The 19,345-nt window shown below is 44.8% G+C and overlaps 1 protein-coding gene across 1 annotated transcript; it reads left to right on the forward strand.

Annotated features, from left to right (window-relative positions):
• Positions 1–575: 575 nt before the first annotated feature.
• LOC106605282 (nonsense-mediated mRNA decay factor SMG5) lies at positions 576–17,233 on the forward strand. The gene is made up of 22 exons (XM_014200757.3): positions 576–1,039; positions 3,316–3,414; positions 3,506–3,629; positions 5,521–5,677; positions 5,760–5,849; positions 5,996–6,085; positions 6,537–6,615; positions 7,208–7,333; positions 7,455–7,523; positions 7,732–7,952; positions 8,152–8,289; positions 8,396–9,268; positions 10,256–10,425; positions 10,626–10,701; positions 11,172–11,347; positions 11,447–11,605; positions 11,741–11,800; positions 12,971–13,130; positions 14,749–14,839; positions 15,295–15,369; positions 15,527–15,665; positions 16,001–17,233. Exons 1-22 carry the CDS (start codon positions 975–977, stop codon positions 16,082–16,084), a joined length of 3,321 nt encoding a protein of 1,106 aa, XP_014056232.3. The 5' UTR covers positions 576–974; the 3' UTR covers positions 16,085–17,233.
• The last annotated feature ends 2,112 nt before the right edge of the window (positions 17,234–19,345 follow it).

Raw genomic sequence — 19,345 nt, forward strand, 5'->3', positions numbered from 1 at the left:
ACTTTAAGTCGCTCTGGATAAGAGTGTCTGCTAAATGACTAATGTAAATTGCCTAGGCAACCAAAGATTTGTTTGCTACAACACCTTGATTGTTTCAGCACGGTGCAACAAAAGTTTCATCAAGTTTTAGAGTCCAGAAACGAAGTCAACTGCACAAATGCCCAGCAGTCCAGTCTTCAGTCAGGTGGTTTTTTTTAGGTGGTTATGACTCTTATTTCATTTTCATGACAGTCTTCATCAATAATCATTGGTTACCCGGTTATTGTGCCATGCAGCCCTAATCACCAAAAAATATATACAAACGTTTTACATTGCCAGGGATCACAAACGTACACAAACAAATTTACCATGACTCTGGCTGTCTGGCAATCTAGCTAGGTTTCCACTAGATTCTACAGCCACAAATTCCCTTCTTTTTTTTTTTTTTTTGCTTTTTGGTTTTAATTCAAGGTTAGGCATAAGGTTAGCAGTGTGGTAAAGGTTAGGGTTAAGGTAAAGTCATATTTTAATTAAGAGAAATTGTAGAAATGGCGGAGTTCATGACTTTGTGGCTGTGGTAACTAGTGACGGTCCGGCGCGAACGCAGGTCGAACGTTTCACGCGAAGTCTCGCGCTGTTCAGGCGGTCGCTGTTTAATGGCCGCTCTCTTACTCGTAGCGATGTTTGGAACGGGGAATAACACAAGGAAACCATCGGGGTGGGATAGCTGGCCGGGAATTAACACAAATACTGGGGCTTTCCCTCTCGTAAACGGTTTCTGAACGGATGGGCAGTTTGCCAAGCGACATAAGATACGAAAGCGACATAGTGGCTAGCGGGAGAGGATAGAGCTGCTATCTAACGTTAGCTAGTCAACACAGTTGTCACTGCCGGTGAGGCAAGCCGGGAGAACCCTGACAAGAGTGGGGTTGAAGAGGGTGGGAACGCAGACTCTGTTGGACTGGAGCGTGTGACTCTTGGCACCAGATGCTAACATGAGTGGACCTGGACAGGATAGCGAGCCGGAGGCAAAAGTCCTCCTCATCAAACGGCTATACAGGTGAGTTAAAGGCCTTTTGCTGGGAAACATTACGTTAGCTAGCTAACAGTAGTAAAATAAATGGATAGCTAACCTTAGCTAACGTTAGTTTGCTAACTAGCTAGCCATCTATTCAACTAACTAGTTAGCTAACTACCCAGTCACCTGTCTGTCTGTGACTTGCATCAGCTAACGTTAACTAGTTAACTGTACTTGTCACGAAGCCTTCGTCGAAGGGCAATGACATTTTTACGAAGTAGTCGGACATTTTCGATAGTATGGGTTTAAAATAACCAGATGTAGCACAGTGGGAACTTGTGAAGCGGATAGATAATTAGCTAACTAACGTTAGCTTCTAGACAACTGAGCACTGACAAGTTACTGTGCTAGTTACTGTGCTATTAACTAGATAACTTATTCCTGTGTCAACTTGCTTTCTAAATGACGTTAGTTGTTTAACTAAGTTGTGATAGCTTCAGCTGTCAGTATTGTCACAGTACTAGTTAGCTAATAGGCCAACCTTGTTTGCTACCTACCTAGCTAGTTAGTTATGTAGCAGCTGACTAGAAGCGTCTAGCAGAACATCACCACATGAATAATGTTGACTGGCTACTTTTAACATGCATAACTAGGCCTAGTTAGGGCGAAACACCATATTTCACAAGCCTCTTTAGCTTTACCTACAGTGAGGGGAAAAAGTATTTGATCCCCTGCTGATTTTGTACGTTAGCCCACTGACAAAGAAATGATCAGTCTATAATTTTAATGGTAGGTTTATTTGAACAGTGAGAGAAAGAATAACAACAACAAAATCCAGAAAAACGCATGTCAAAAATGTTATAAATTGATTTGCATTTTAATGAGGGAAATAAGTATTTGACCCCTCTGCAAAACATGACTTAGTACTTGGTGGCAAAACCCTTGTTGGCAATCACAGAGGGCAGACGTTTCTTGTAGTTGGCCACCAGGTTTGCACACATCTCAGGAGGGATTTTGTCCCACTCCTCTTTGCAGATCTTCTCCAAGTCATTAAGGTTGATGCTAACGTTTGGCAACTCGAACCTTCAGCTCCCTCCACATATTTTCTATGGGATTAAGGTCTGGAGACTGGCTAGGCCACTCCAGGACATTAATGTGCTTCTTCTTGAGCCACTCCTTTGTTGCCTTGCCCATGTGTTTTGGGTCATTGTCATGCTGGAATACCCATCCACGACCCATTTTCAATGCCCTGGCTGAGGGAAGGAGGTTCTCACCCAAGATTTGATGGTACATGACCCCGTCCATTGTCCCTTTGATGCGGTGAAGTTGTCCTGTCCCCTTAGCAGAAAAACACCCCCAAAGCATAATGTTTCCACCTCCATGTTTGACGGTGGGGATGGTGTTCTTGGGGTCATAGGCAGCATTCCTCCTCCTCCAAACACGGCGAGTTGAGTTGATGCCAAAGAGCTCCATTTTGGTCTCCTCTGACCACAACACCTTCACCCAGTTGTCCTTTGAATCATTCAGATGTTCATTGGCAAACTTCAGACGGGAATGTATATGTGCTTTCTTGAGCAGGGGGACCTTGCGGGCGCTGCAGGATTTCAGTTCTTCATGGCGTAGTGTGTTACCAATTGTTTTCTTGGTGACTATGATCCCAGCTGCCTTGAGATCATTGACAAGATCCTCCTGTGTAGTTCTGGGCTGATTCCTCACCGTTCTCATGATCATTGCAACTCCACGAGGTGAGATCTTGCATGGAGCCCCAGGCCGAGGGAGATTGACAGTTCTTTTGTGTTTCTTCCATTTGCGAATAATCGCACCAACTGTTGTCACCTTCTCACCAAGCTGTTTGGCGATGGTCTTGTAGCCCATTCCAGCCTTGTGTAGGTCTACAATCTTGTCCCTGACATCCTTGGAGAGCTCTTTGGTCTTGGCCATGGTGGAGAGTTTGTAATCTGATTGATTGATTGCTTCTGTGGACAGGTCTTTTATACAGGTAACAAGCTGAGATTAGAAGCACTCACTGTTCAAATAAACCTACCATTCAAATTATAGACTGATCATTTCTTTGTCACTGGGCAAATGTACAAAATCAGCAGGGGATCAAATACTTTTTTCCCCTCACTGTACCTAGTTAGTAAGCTATAATGTCAACCATTATCTCAGTGTGAAACATGTATTACAGTTTATATTTTCTAGTTATAGCTAGCTAGCTAATGTTGGCTCCCTACATTGATAAGAATGAGTTTCCTCATTCCTCCAATGACCATTACCAGTAATTCACCTGCCATAATAACTGTCTCTTGCGTGCTCAGGGCAGTGGTTGAGTCGGTGCACAAGCTGGATGTCATCATTGGCAGCAAGTCATCATACAGGGAGGTCTTCAAGCCTGAAAACATCAGCCTTCGCAACAAGTAAGCATTTTACTCTACTCCAACCTTTGCCCTAAACACTAAGGCAAAAGGCAAAGCACTAACCCCAACCTCATCTGTCTTCTGTGCCCAGGTTGAGGGAGCTGTGTGTGAAGCTGATGTTTCTCCACCCTGTGGACTATGGTCGCAAGGCTGAGGAGCTTTTGTGGAGGAAGGTCTACTACGAGGTCATCCAGGTCGTCAAGACCCACAAGAAGGTACAGCATTTAAGGGTGTTTTCCAATATAGTCCTCTTTAAAATAACCGATCTCCGTCCTCTTTAAAGTGAACTTTGTGGTAAAAAAGAAGCTAAAAACTCTGTTCTCTTTGTATTCACACTTCCCTTGCTTTTGAATGAGGACTCTACTCTTTTGCATTCACATTGCTATATTTAGAAATGACCCAAGATCTTTTTCCAACATTCCCTCAATGCGCTCTGGGACAAGCGACTTCCATTCGGCCATCAGATTTGCCACCAATGCTCCTTATAGGACACATCACTGCACTCTATACTCCTCTGTAAACTGGTCATCTCTGTATACCCGTCGCAAGACCCGCTGGTTGATGCTTATTTATAAAACCCTCACTCCCCTGTATCTGAGATGCCTACTACAGCCCTCATCCTCCACATACAACACACGTTCTGCCAGTCACATTCTGTTGAAGGTCCCCAAAGCGCACACATCCCTGGGTCGCTCCTCTTTTCAGTTCGCTGTAGTTAGCGACTGGAACGAGCTGCATAAAACGCTCAAACCGGACAGTTTTATTTCCATCTCTTCATTCAAAGACTCAATCATGGACACTTACTGACAGTTTTGGCTGCTTCATGTGATGTATCGTTGTCTCTACCTTCTTGCCTCTGTGCTGTTGTCTTGTGCCATGTTTTGTGCTGCTACCATGTCACGTTATGTTGCTACCATACTGTGTTGTCATGTGTTGCTGCCATGCTATGTTGTCTTAGGTCTTTCTTCATGTAGTGTTGTGGTGTCTCTCTTGTCATGGTGTGTGTGTTGTCCTATATTTTTAATGACAACCCCCGTCACCGCAGGAGGCCTTTTTCCTTTTGGTAGGCCGTCATTGTAAATAAGAATTAGTTCTTAACTGACTTGCCTAGTTGTTTAAAATATCTATCTATCTATCTATCTATCTATCTATCTATCTATCTATCTATCTATCTATCTATCTATCTATCTATCTATCTATCTATCATCACACATCACAAATAATACATTTAATCAAAATATGTTATTGGACAGATATACCTACTTACATTGCAGAATCTAATATATTGCATTTAGTTAAAAGATGAGACATAATAATTGTAATCAGAAGATACTATTAACATGTAATTATTATTGGTAACAGAATAAATAGTGGAAGAATAACTGCAGATTAAATAATGCTGTAATTGAAAATTGAACACCCAATGTAGGCAGCCGCCCCTTAAAGCGCTAGAATAGATTTGGACGTTATGTTGATTCTCACCAAATATGTTTTCTTACACTTCCAACCCCACAATCAAATAAACAGTGTATGAAACTCTCATATAGATCACATATTGCAAACAAATAATCTGAACTAAAAATACTACACATTTTGGAATGTCTGCGTGTCCTTGACAATCGCTAATCAATATCCAAAAATGGCACACATTTTTTTTCCCCTCGACCCTGCACATAATCTTCTCTCTTGTGGCACCAATGTTAGGGGTTATGGCAGGGAAAACAGTGTTGCAGTAGTGTGTGTAATCACAAGCGAACCTGGGGGCGCATTGCCCTAAATAATGGAACCGGACCACAGAATTCAAGTGAGATGGTCTCAGTTTGCTTCGGGGGCTCTTTTGAGGGGTCCGAGTTCCTTTTGGAGTGTTAACACTGAACAAAAAATTATGCAAGCCACACTGAGTTCACAAAAATGTGCTAAAAGGGACTATGTGTGGAAACACCCTAAGTTATTGGGGAAATGTTGACTGTGTGGCCAGTACAGTGACTGCTCAGCTTTCAGACATGCACACTTTATCTTTCCTCATGGCCTACACACAACCCGTAACTTTTATTTCTAATCTCTTCTTATTACCTGGCCCCCTTTTTATCTCTCTGTCTTTTGCAGCACATCCACAGTCGCAGTGCCCTGGAGTGTGCCTACAGGACTCACCTGATAGCCGGCGTGGGCTTCTACCAGCACCTGCTGCTCTACATCCAGTCCCACTACCAGCTGGAAATGCAGGACTGCATCGACTGGACCCATGTCACCGACCCCCTCATCGGTGAGACACACACACACACACACACTCCGGTCAGCGGTATCTGTGATTGACAGTGTATAAATGATTGTATTTGTTTCTGTAGGTCGGAAGAAGCCGGTATCAGCCACCCCTAAGGAGATGGACTGGGCCCAAATGGCCTGCCATCGCTGCCTGGTGTACCTGGGAGATCTAGGTAATACAAACTTAATCTTTCTCACCAAAGAGATTTGAGACAACCTTATTTGTATGACCATGGAATATCATTCCCCAAATCCAAGGTCACGTTTATTTGAATGTACAGGAGGGGTTTACGGGAGGTTGTTTGAATGTTTTCCGCAGCCCGTTACCAGAACGAGTTGGCTGGGGTGGAGGCTGAGCAGCTGTCAGAGCGGTTCTACCATCAGGCCCTGTCTGTCACTCCGCACGTAGGTGAGTTGACAACAAGGTGTTACCGGCCCTCCCTTTCACAGCACATTAACCACTGTTTTTACACTAACCAGTTTACTCACACCACACCACCATCTACAAATGAATCACTCTTGTTATATTGCCCACATGGTGATGAACTCACACAACACTTATTGATTGAGCTTTATTATATGACTGGTCAAAGCTTTACGCAACTCATAGTGATCTAGCTGAATGGTTAGCGGGCCATTTGAGCCAGGAACGGGAAATTCAGTAACTGTTAGCGGGCCAGGAGAGTGCATTCAGTCTCAAGAAATCACTGATCCACGTTTGAAACGTTCTGTCTTTTTGAGAGGGCTTCAGAGGGCTTCATCAGTCGAACTGAAAGTCAATATTAAATGGCTGCTGCTAAAGGAAAGCAATGTCTTTAGTGTGCCATGATGTTGACAAGTGTTTGATGTTTTGTTTTCAGGAATGCCTTTCAATCAGTTAGGTACACTGGCGGGGAGTAAATTCTACAATGTGGAGGCCACCTATTACTACCTACGCTGGTGAGAGGAGACTTCAACACGTCTAGATTTACTGCAGCACATCCACAGTCTATCTATGACTGGTCTGTAGACTATGCTGTGCTATTGTTCTCTACCTCAGTGGGGCAATGTAGTCACACTGCTGGGGAGAAATATCTTCATAGCAGCAATTCATATTTGGATCACATCAGTAGGCTCTAAATAGCATGTTTGAAATGGTAGAGGTTCTGAAATCAGTCTGTTAGGAGAAGAAGCCCAACTTCGGATCCAGAACACGTTAAAAAAAAGACTTGCCACCGAGTGGTACCGGGACGATACCAGTATTGCAATACTCGTTAGTAGTGGTGGGTTTACAAAACACAAAGCGGATTGAACTTTCAGAAAACAGCCCTGATTTTGGAAAGAAACATTGTTGTCATCCAGTCACAATTATTTGTTTTCTAAGCTATAGCACACACTATTTTACATACAGAAGGTTTTTAAAGGACCAAAGAGTTGCGTCTGCTTTGTGTTTTCATTGCCATGGGGAAAAAATTGCGATTCTGGTATCGTCACACCCCTACCACCAAGTATTGATCATGGTTTTCTCCTCTATGGTCCCGTGTTTGAACAGTATACAGTCGGAGACTCCCTTCGAGGGGGCCTACGGGAATTTAAAGCGTCTGTTTGATAAAGCTGCTAAGATGTACCACCAGGTGAAGAAACAGGAGATGAAGAAGCTCTCTCCCTCACGGCAAAGGTCAGTCTGGTTTCCTCACACCACAGCCCTGAAATGACAAATCACTAGGTCAGCATTGAAACAGGTATTGAGATAGTAACAATCCCAAAGAGGACTGTTTCTTCAACTGTTTTCTTTCCAGGTCCAAGGACATCAAGCAACTTCTGGTGAGCTTCATGTACCTACAGAGTCTACTGCAGCCCAAGAACAGGTTAGGACTCACTTTTCACCACTTAGGCCCTAGTCATTTATCTTAATAGGAACCTTGATATTTTGTCCATATATGACAAAGCTATCTGATGATAATAACAATTGATTGAATTTTTATAACCCTGTTTGGTCAGTCTCAACCTGCTTTCTATTGTCTGTTGGGTACCGTGTTTGTAATGTCTTACCATTTCTCTCCTCCCTGTGAGTAGTCTGCTGGAGACAGAGCTGACCTCTCTGTGTCAGTCGGTGCTGGAGGATTTTAACCTGGTGCTGTTCTACCTGCCCTCGCCGCCACATGTCCACGAGGCCACTTCCCCCAGTGAGGAGGAGCTTGAGGAGCACGACTCGCCCTGCGCCCTGCTCCCCGATGCCCTCATCTTCAAGATGGTGGTCACCTGCCTCATGGTGGTGCACAGCCTGAAGCGGGGAGGTCAGTAAGAATATAGATGTCTTTTTTTTTTTTCTTCTTCTTTTTTTACAAATCGCTTTTCAAACATTATGCGCATAGGGTGTTGTAAGTAGAGCTGAGTGGGTAGGCATGCGAGGATAGTGACATACTGCAAGGGAGAAATAAGGGGATATGTTGATTCGTTGTATTGCAAAGCTGATATGTCGACTTGTTTGTGTAGGGTCCAAGCAGTACAGTGCGTCAATAGCCTTCACGCTGGCCCTCTTCTCCCACCTGGTGAACCATGTCAACATCCGCCTGCAGGCTGAGCTGGAGGAGGGGGAGAGCCAGGTGCCCCCGCTGCAGCCCGACAACACAGGTGAGAACATCACTCCCAGCTAACCTCATGCTGCCAATACACTATTCATGTTCTGTTAATCCTCTGAAAAACAAATGGAACGATAATGATATTTGTTTGCTCCTAGACGACTCTGAGTTGAGAGACCCGTCTGACCCGTTGACCTCGGAGGAGAGGCCCCTGCAGAACGGCTCCCTGGACCATGAGGAGGACGAGGGGGGCCACCGGAGCACTGTGGCCCAGAAAGCAGGCGTCGGTGAGCGGAAGGCGGAGGAGGAGAAACAGAAGCAAAAGAAGTACGCCCGCCTCTCCATGTTGCGCCGCCGCCGCGCCACCTGCAAAGAAGACGAGAGCGACCTGAGCGAGGGCTTCGAGAGTGATGAAGAGGAGGAAGAAGAGCAGAGGGGCTGCGCCAACTCCGGGGGTGCTTCGTCGGGACCCCCACTCACCCCCGCCACGCTGGGGAAGGAGAGCAAAAGAGGGAGGGAGCACCCGACAGAGGAGGGGACCTGGGAGAGCGGCTCGGAGGAAGACGAGGAGGGTGGCACGGCCTTCGACGTGGAGACTGACTCGGACATGAACAGCCAGGAGTCCCGCTCCGACCTGGAGGATATAGAGGACTCAGAAACTCCGGAGAACTTGGACACCCATCCTCGGGGGGAGGTGCAGCCCGGAGAAGATGATGAGGAGCAAGCCAATCCCAGGGAGGACGGTGACGGGGACACCCCTCCGGCCACCAATGGCCCCCTCCTGCCCAGCGACCCCAGTATCAGCAGTAACCTCCAGGCCTTGTCATCCCAGCTGTTCCAGGCCAAGCGCTGCTTCCGCCTGGCGCCCACCTTCAGCAACGTGCTGCTGAGGCCCCACAGCTCCGCCACCAACACCACCCCCACCGACCCAGACGCCCCCTCCACCACCCCCTCCCAGGAGACCCCTCCTCCCCCGGGGGACTCACCCTGCGACACCCGCCCGGGCACTGCCAACGGAACCAACGACAATGGTCAGTAACCTGCCCTCACACATTGACGCTGTGTTGATTATAGAGGTCGACCAAGTATGATTTTTCGCCGCCGATACCGATTATTGGAGGACCCAAAAAAACCGATACCGATTAATCGGACAATTTTTATATTACCAAAAAAAAGTACAAATAAATAAATATATTTATTTATTTGTAATAATCACAATTACAACAATACTGAATGAACACTTTTCTTTTAACTTAATATAATACATCAATCAAATCAATTTAGCCTCAAATAAATAATGAAACATGTTCAATTTGGTTTAAATAATGCAAAAACAAAGTGTTGGAGAAGAAAGTAAAAGTGCAATATGTGCCATGTAAAAAAGCTAACGTTTAAGTTCCTTGCTCAGAACATGAGAACATATGAAAGCTGGTGGTTCCTTTTAACATGAGTCTTCAATATTCCCAGTTAAGAAGTTTTAGGTTATTATAGGAATTCTAGGACTATTTCTCTCTCTACCATTTGTATTTCATATACCTTTTGACTATTGGATGTTCTTATAGGCACTTTAGTATTGCCAGTGTAACAGTATAGCTTCCGTCCCTCTCCTCGCCCCTACCTGGGCTCGAACCAGGAACACATCGACAACAGCCACCCTCGAAGCATCATTACCCATCGTTCCACAAAAGCCGCGACCCTTACAGAGCATTGCCGATTGTTAGGAAAACTTGAAATCGGCCCTAATTAATCGGCCATTCCGATTAATCGGTCGACCTCTAGTTGAATACTATGTGATTTTTGTATAGTGCAGGATATGATTATTATTGTTTTTTTTAAAGATTAACTTCAATATAAAGATGTACTTCTAATCTGTTTTTAGTCTTTCCCAAAGATTACATTGAGTAACAGCACATCGCTAAAATATACTATTTTATAACAGTACATCTGAGGTTCCCCCTAAGAAAACTAGGGTGTAGATTAAACACATGTTTATTTATTTATTTGTCCATTCCCTGTAGAGGTGGATTCCGATTCAGAGTGTAGCGTGCACAGCAACCAATCGGTACACAGCGAGAAGACCCTGTCAGAGAGACTGGAGATTCTGACCAATCAGGGGCTCATCCAGGTGGTCAAGGTGTTTGTGGATTGGCTGAGAACCAACACTGACATTATCGTCATGTGTGCACAGGTAAAGGGCGTGGATTTTTCAGTAACCTAAAAGCACTTACAAACAGTATGCATTGAAAAATCCAATTTGCATTAAATTGGTAAAATACAAGTTAATCTTTGTATCAGCTGACTCGGGGCAAGGGTTTATAGTCTTCATTATTGTTGGTGTTTTTCACTGTCCGTCCTCCGCTCAATGTAATTCCGTTACTCTGTCTGTAGAGTTCTCAGAGCCTATGGAACAGACTGTCTGTGCTACTCAACCTGCTGCCTGATGGGAGCAAGATGCTGGAAGCAGGCGAGTTACTAAATGCACCTGTCCTTTTTATGGGTTGTTAATCTGCGTTTTTTTTTATTTTTATTTAACCTTTATTTAACTAGGCAAGTTAGTTAAGAACAAATTCTTATTTACAATGACTGCCTAACCCGGATGACGCTGGGCCAATTGTGCGACGCCCTATGGGACTCCCAATCATGGCCTGTTGTGATACAGCCTGGAGTCAAACCATGGTCTGTAGTGATGCCTCTAGAACTGAGATGCAGTACTTTAGACCGCTGTGCCACTCGGGAGCCCGATATGGAGGCTTGAGTTGGCCAAATTCTTCTCTCCCCCCTCTCACATTATTTCTCATTCCATCTGTTCTCTTTTCCTCTCCTTTGGTTATTTTAACCCATCTTTTCAGGGATGAAATTCCAAATGTGTCTCTGTGGAGCACATGTGACAAGAAGTCACTTCTTAATCTCTCTCTCTCTGTGTGTGTATTTTAGAGCTGGGTCTGAACACTGAGGTGATGGAGCTGCTGAGTGAGTGTGAGCAGCCTGGCCTGGTCCAGTCCCTGCTGCTGCCTGAGGACCTGGCCCTGCGACACCTACCTGCCCTCAACCTGGCCCACCGCCGCCTCGACTACACCCGCCCCAGGCCTTCTCTCAGCCCCGTACAGGAGGTACACACACCTAGCTTCCCTTTGACACCCTCATTGTTTTGCTGCCCCCTCTCTACTTTACTATCTCACTTGATCTCTCTCTGTCTCTCCCCATCTCAGTGTGTGGTGCGCGTGTGCTGCATCCGTAGCTTTGGCCACTTCCTCACTAATCTCCAATGCAATGTGCTGCACTTCAACCCGGAGGCGGGCATCTTCACCAGCATCAGCCAATCGGAGCAGGACAACCTGGTGCAGCAGGCCAAGGCCCAGATCCGCATGGTGAGCGGCAGTTGAATGAACCAATGAGAACAAAGCAGCAGCAGTCGCTCTAGTTTCAGTATTTGTTTCACTTGTGAAGCTCAAATGACTGCAAACTTATCTATTTCAACACTGTTTGTGCGTTTGTGTGTCTAGGCAGAGGAGGAGGCTCGACGAAACCGCTTGATGAGAGACATGGCTCAGCTCCGACTACAGGTCTTTCTTCTGGAACATTCCATTCTATCATAAACCAAACACTATCAATCTAGCTATCTGACACTATACTGAGTGTACAACACATTTGGAACATTCCATTTCCATGACGTACTGTAGACTAACCAGGTGAATCCAGGTGAAAGCTATGATCCCTTATTGATGTCACTTGTTAAATCCACTTCAATCAGTGTAGATGAAGGGGAGGAGACAGGTTAAAGAAAGATTAAGTCTCATGACAATTGAGCCATGGATTGTGTCTGTGTGCCATTCAGAGGGTAAATGGGCAAGACAAAAGATTTAAGTGCCTTTGAACGGGATATGGTAGATGGCAGGGGCACCAGTTTGTGTCAAGAACTGCAACTCTGCTGGGTTTTTCACGCTCAACAGTTTACTCTGTGTATCAACAATGGACCACCACCCAAAGGACATCCAGACAAATTGACACAACTGTGGGAAGCATTGTAGTCAACATGGGCCAGCCTCCATATGGAATGCACTTGACACCTTGTAGAATCCACACCCTGACGAATTGAGGCTGTTCTGAGGGCAAAAGGGGGGAGGGGGAGGGGGGGGGGGGGGGGGGTGCAATATTGGGAAGGTTTTCTTAATGTTTGATATACTAAGTGTATATGACTTAATTTACTTTTGCACCCAAAACCTTGAAGTGAATTTCATTAGACTTCAGATGATGATGATGATAGTTAGGATGATTCCAATGAAGTATATTACTTAATGTTGAATGTATAATTATTGGGACGGTGAAGCATTCTTTTTCTTTTGGCTCTATGCAAGAGTTTGGATTTGAAGTCAAACAATTACTATGCGGTTAAAGTGCAGAATGTCAGCTTTAATTTGAGGGTATTTTCATCTACATCGGGGGAACCGTTTAGAAATTACAGCACTTTTTGCACGTAGTCCCGTTCCCCCCCCCCCCCCCCCCCCCCCATTTTTAGGGGAGCAAAAGTTTGGGACAAATTCACTTGTGTATTAAAGTACTAAAAAAGTTTATAGATTTTATTTAAAATCCAAATTTTTAGGGTATAGAGCCAAAAGAAGAAGAAATGCTTCACTGTCCCAATAATTACGGAGGATTATCCACTCAACATCCCATGTATTATCCGCTCAACATCCCATCAAGATAAGCAATTTGTCATGCGTCTTACCCTACAGTTGGAGGTGTCTCAGCTAGAGGGCAGCCTGCAGCAGCCCAAGACTCAGTCATCCATGTCTCCGTACCTGGTACCCGACTCTGCCGCCCTGTGCCAGCACCTCAACCTCCTCAGACATCTGGCTGGCAGTGGCTGCTTCATCATCATCATCCCCCGCACAGGTGAGCACAGCCATGCCCTGTCTGAGTGAATAAACCCAGTGTTAGACTGGATAAGTCTGTTTGTTTGTATGCAGTCATAATTTAAAGGTTTCTCACCAGAATTGCATGGAGATAAAAATTGGGATAAATATGATTTCTATATTGCAGGGTTATTGAAGTATACGGGGTCCAGATTTGAATCAGGGGGGCCAGACATCTTCTATATTACTCTTATAAAGCACATTTTATTAAAAGTACATTTTAAGTGCTTTAAGATAAGCCTAATTCAGTGCATGAAATTGTTTAAATAACGGAACACATTTGTACTTGTAACACAGTTGACCTGCATCACATTCATTTCTACTTTCCTGTCCGTTTTTAGACATAGCTTCATCTTTTGTTTTTGTTTACACATAGTGAACCTTTTAGGCATGGCATATCTCAGTTGACCAGCATCATATTCTGTTCTATTTTATATTTCTTTATCATTTTGTTCTTTTCTGGGTTTTTTTTACTTGGAAACCTTTTTATGCATGTCATATCTCAGTTGACTAACTTGTGCGGAGAAGTCACTCTCCCCCCGCATCGGTAGAGAACGACTCCCTGTAACAAACTGCACCACCTGTGGGGACTTAAATTCCTCAAATCTTGTTGCAAAGTCAGCTTTCAGTTTATCTTAAAACTCTGACATCACGGGAGCGATCTGTACTGATGATAACTGAATATAGTTGTGTAGGGAAATCAAATCAGAGGAGAAAATAACATGTGTATTTTTTTTATTGACACGTTTTTCAATCATGTCAACTGTTTTATCCCTCCCCTGTACTCTCAAATTAAATCCTTTCAATTGATTGAAGATGTCACTGAAAAACGAACATCAAGCATTTTCACTAGATGTGTTGGCTTTCTTGTGGCGTCAATCACGGAGAAAAGCAACTATCTCCTCCCTAAGCTAACACAGGCTGCTCTCTTGACAGCTCTCTTGACAGCATTATTACCCGTGCTTAGCCACTGAACATCATTATGTAAAAGTAGATCATGATGCTCAGCAGACCACGAAACAAGTGATGTTGCAGGCTAGATGTTGATTAGATAAAGTTTATGATAACCATGGCTGAGTCTGGTGTTTAACTCACTGCTGATTTACACCAGAATATGCTTGGCACTTATCAGGCAGTGTAGTGATCTCATCTGCTGTGAAAAAGCCGATAGGCGTGCAGACAGACCCTGTACCGCTGTTAGCAGCTCTGATTGGCTGTACCTGGTATGTTGGGTGATATTGATTGACAGCATTTAATGGGCGGAACTACAGGGAAACAGATTCCCCCATTGGAGAATATTGAACAAGGGCTCATTTTGGCTCTAAACATCCCCAAAGAAAATTTGTTGCAGGATTTAAAAAAATATATATACTCTTCAGAATTGATCAGAAGCCCATGCTAAATTGATAAACGGGCCTGATCTGTCTTTCTGGCAGCCAGTTGAATAGCCCTGCTATATTGTTTCGACATTGGCTATTTGCTGGCTGTGTTTTGTAAGTTCCCGAGGGGACGACTGAAGCTGTGTTTGTCTTTCTAGTTAGAGCATGAAATGAATAGATACCAAAGTTAAAACATGATGGTTGACTTATCTGCCTCAGTGATTGATGGCCTTGACCACCTGAAGAAGGAGAATGCTGGTGCGAGAGACGGTATCCGCTTCCTGGAGTCTGAGTTCCGTAAAGGCAACAGGTATGTGTCTGTCTCAACCCTCAAGTGTGACGTATGGTAATATAGTGGGCCACATTTTAAGATCAGCCAACCCAGCACGACGGAAGCCAGTTCTTGTGTCAGAAGCATAGCCTGTTATCATTGAATGGGATATGTTGAGTTGACAGTTCTCTGAATGAAAAGATAAAGAGGGCGATTTTCAATGTGCTTATAGCCTTTTATCCGGTGTGAAACCCTAAAGCCAATGATACACAGGTCATTGTTCCTTTTATATCAATGTGTCTCACGTAACCGATTTCAAATGAGCTGGCTGTTGGAGCCCATATTGCCCTTACTACTTCAGATTTTAACAAAACAATGTTTCTAACCATAACCCACTCTGAATCTGTGCTCCAGTAAACTAAAAATAGGCTGCGACCCATATGGGTGAAGACACTTGATGTTGTAAACCCCTCTTCCGTCCCCCTCTACCTCAGGTACATACGTTGCCAGAAGGAGTCAGGGCGGAGTTTTGAGAGGGACAAACTGAAACGCCAGGACATGGAAGCCTGGTAAGCCTCCATTTGTCTTTCTGCAGTCTCTTCACATGGCCACCTCTCAATACTTAGCATTCTTATACAAATGCTTCAAAAGTGGTAAAAGATTTTATGAATGCTGTAAAACTCATTCCCAGTGTTAACGGTTTTCCTTATGTGTCCTGATTTCAAGGCATCTATACAAGACGGTGGACAGCTGTCGTCAGCTGACCGTCTCCCAGAGCAACGGAGACGAAGACACAGCTGGCATGGTCACTATTCTCACCGGTCACTCAGTGGAGGATCTGTGTACCCGCTCTGCACCCATGAAGGTCAGTGAGCAACAATAGATATCATAAATACAATCACTCACTCAGTTCTTTAGGCTCTTCAGCAACCACTCTTGGTATGGTGCGGCTGGTACGACTACTGTGTATTTCTGGTTTATCCCTTGGGTTGTACATTATTGCTATTAATATTTCCCTGTTATAAATCATTTTGCTATGGTGTAGATCTTTGTAGAGAGCCAGAGTTCTTTCTGAGAGAAGTTTGGCATGTTTGACCTCCCCCATTCATCCTTCCGTGATATTTACCTTACTTTGTATGTTCATTGGCGTTAGAAGAGTTGACGTCTTACCCTCCATTGTCTGTGTCTCCTTGGTAACAGTCGGCCATCCAGGCAGTGGCGACAGCAGGCATGGAGCTGAAGAACATTGTGGAGTTCTACCGTCAGTGGAAGGAGATTGGCTGAGAGCGTTGAGGGGGCGAGGTCGGCACGGCGGACAGCTGATCACACACTCACTCCCTCTCTCTCTCCCACTCTGTTGCTCTGTCTGTATCTGCGTCTCCAAGGAAAATCAACTCTCGGAAAGAAAGAAGGGGGGGGATGTAAAACAGTTGAAGGAAAGAAAAGGCGAGACATGGGCAAAGGGGGCAATAAGAAACAGCAGAAGACCCCCAAACATAAAGAAGTGATCCCAGAGGTCGGGGTGAGAATTAAGTGGGGACGCTACGCACTTAAAGTGCCCCTGGTTCACATCATAACCAGGCATATACTGTATATGATAGAAACGAGTACATTACGTGTCGAGAGAGAACCACTCATACACATTCACGCTCAGTTAAATCCATTGGTTTAGATGTGTAGAGCAGTGTTTCCAGCTTCCTCCTTTCCCTCTGTTTGTGTTGTGAAGGTGGGACTATGTCAGCCCTATGGCTGTCTGGGTCTGGTCTGCTAAGGCAGGGGGGGTGTGGAGTAAATCCCAAAGAGAGAACACATCTCTAGCGTGCCAAGCGATGAGCCTCTCGACACATCGGAGTCTTGTAGCTCGAGGGTTACAAACGGGTTCAGGTCAATGGACGAACACTTCTCCAGGATTGTTTTCTTTCCTATCAGTTTTTTTTGCGGTGTACTTTTTGTGTCCAGTGACTAATGTATTGTGTTATCTGAGGAGGAGGAATAATGACGGTTTGTGCCCTGCTATTGTTTTAATTTGGATTTTATTTTTGTACCCAAATATTCTTTATTTTGTGTTTTTGTAAGCTGTGCTGAATACACACAGGAATGAAATACAGGGGGAGGGATGGGGTTGTCTTATATCGTTTCCCTAAACCTGTCTGATAATCCTTTTGTTCTCAAAGAAATAGTCCTGACTTCTGTGTCATGGTGCCGTTTTAGGAAGAGGTAGACTCGGGTGGGTCATCTTTGTGCTGTTGCTAGATGTTAAGGAGAGCGGGGCCTGCGGTTGTCCCAATATTGCGGTGCAAGGTGTTTGTGTTTTGACCCCTGTGAACTCCTGATATATCCCATCTACCATCATCACTAAATGTCCCATCATGCACAGTGCAAAGGAACCCGGCGTGGCCACGCATTGAACAATAAAATGAACTCATTTTAAAATGTCTTCTTGTTTTCACTCTCTTGCAGAAACCATTTACAGTGGCAACTTTTCAAAGCTTTACACAATTCATGACAAGGCAGAGGGCACTCTGAATTGGGAAAGCAACCTATTTGAACTGAACATACTCATGGCTGCACCCTTATGACAATAATATCCATTGTTTCAGTAAGTTGAACTTATCCAGAGACTATGACTGGCCAACATTAAAATAAAATATTGTTTCAAATCAGATAGTCTGGGTAGCCATTTGATTAGCTGTTCAGAAGACCTATAAACTCAGCAAAAAAGAAATGTCCCTTTTTCAGGACCCTGTTTTTCAAAGATAATTTGTAAAAATCCAAATAACTTCACAGATCTTCGTTGTAAAGGGTTTAAACACTGTTTCCCATGCTTGTTCAATGAACCATAAACAATTAATGAACATGCACCTGTGGAACGGTCGTTAAGACACTTAATTGCCTACCGTCTGTAAGCTGTTAAGGTCACAGTTATGAAAACTTAGGACACTAAAGAGGCCTTTCTACTGACTCTGAAAAACACCAAAAGCAAGATGCCTAGGGTCCCTGCTTATCTGCGTGAACGTGCCTTAAGCATGCTGCAAGGAGGCATGAGGACTGCAGATGTGGCCAGGGCAATAAATTGCAATGTCTGTACTGTGAGACGCCTAAGACAGCGCTACAGGGAGACAGGACGGACAGCTGATCGTCCTCCCCATGGCAGACCACGTGTAACAACACCTGCACAGGATCGGCACATCCAAACATCACACCTGCAGGACAGGTACAGGATGACAACTGCCCGAGTTACACCAGGAACGCACAATCACTCCATCAGTGCTCAGACTGTCCGCAATAGGCTGAGAGAGGCTGGACTGAGGGCTTGTAGGCCTATTGTAAGGCAGGTCCTCACCAGACATCACCAGCAACAACGTCGCCTATGGGCACAAACCCACCGTCGCTGGACCAGACAGCACTGGCAAATAGTGCTCTTCACTGACGAGTCGTGGTTTTGTCTCACCAGGGGTGATGGTTGGATTCACGTTAATTGTCGAATGAATGAGCATTACACCGAGGCCTGTACTCTGGAGCGGGATCGATTTTGGAGGTGGAGGGTCTGTCATGGTCTGGGGCGGTGTGTCACAGCATCATCGGACTGAGCTTATTGTCATTGCAGGCAATCTCAACGCTGTGTGTTGCAGGGAAGACATCCTCCTCCCTCATGTGGTACCCTTCCTGCAGTCTCATCCTGAGATGACCCTCCAGCATGACAATGCCACCAGCCATACTGCTCGTTCTGTGCATGATTTCCTACAAGACAGGAATGTCAGTGTTCTGTCATGGCCAGCGAAGAGCCCGGATCTCAATCCTATTGAGCATGTCTGGGACCTGTTGGATCGGAGGGTGAGGGCTAGGGCCATTCCCCCCCAGAAATGACCGGGAACTTGCAGGTGCCTTGGTGGAAGAGTGGGGTAACATCTCACAGCAAGAACTAGCAAATCTGGTGCAGTCCATGAGGAGGAGATGCACTGCAGTGCTTAATGCAGCTGGTGGCCACACCAGATACTGACTGTTACTTTTGATTTTGACTACCCCTTTGTTCAGGGACACATTATTCAATTTTTGTTAGTCACATGTCTGTGGAACTTGTTCAGTTTATGTCTCAGTTGTTGAATCTTATGTTCATACAAATATTTACACATGTTAAGTTTTCTGAAAATAAATGCAGTTCACAGTGAGATGACGTTTCTTTTTTTGCTGAGTTTAGTTTGGGGGTAGAAGCTGTTAAGAAGCCTTTTGGACCTCAACTTAGCGCTCTGGTACCGCTTGCTGTTGGAACACATTTAATGTTTTTTATTTTATAGGCGTGTTCCAAAGTTTAAAAACACCCTTACCTATTGAAATATGGTAGTTCTGTTCCACTTTCCCCTCTAACTTCTCATTCTGAACCCGTTCAGTGTAGTCTGGCTCATCAATCAATCTCGGTCCTGTGAGTAGGTCTCTGTGTGCCATCTATCCTGGTCTCTTCTGTTGTGAGGTCTCGTGCCCCTCACTACCCTGGATGCTTGGGCCCCATGCCCACCATTCTGCATGGCAGTGAGTGACCAATCCCCT

Source organism: Salmo salar, chromosome 05, assembly GCF_965601325.2.
Source record: "Salmo salar chromosome 05, fSalSal1, whole genome shotgun sequence".
NCBI classification, from domain to species: Eukaryota; Metazoa; Chordata; class Actinopteri; order Salmoniformes; family Salmonidae; genus Salmo; species Salmo salar.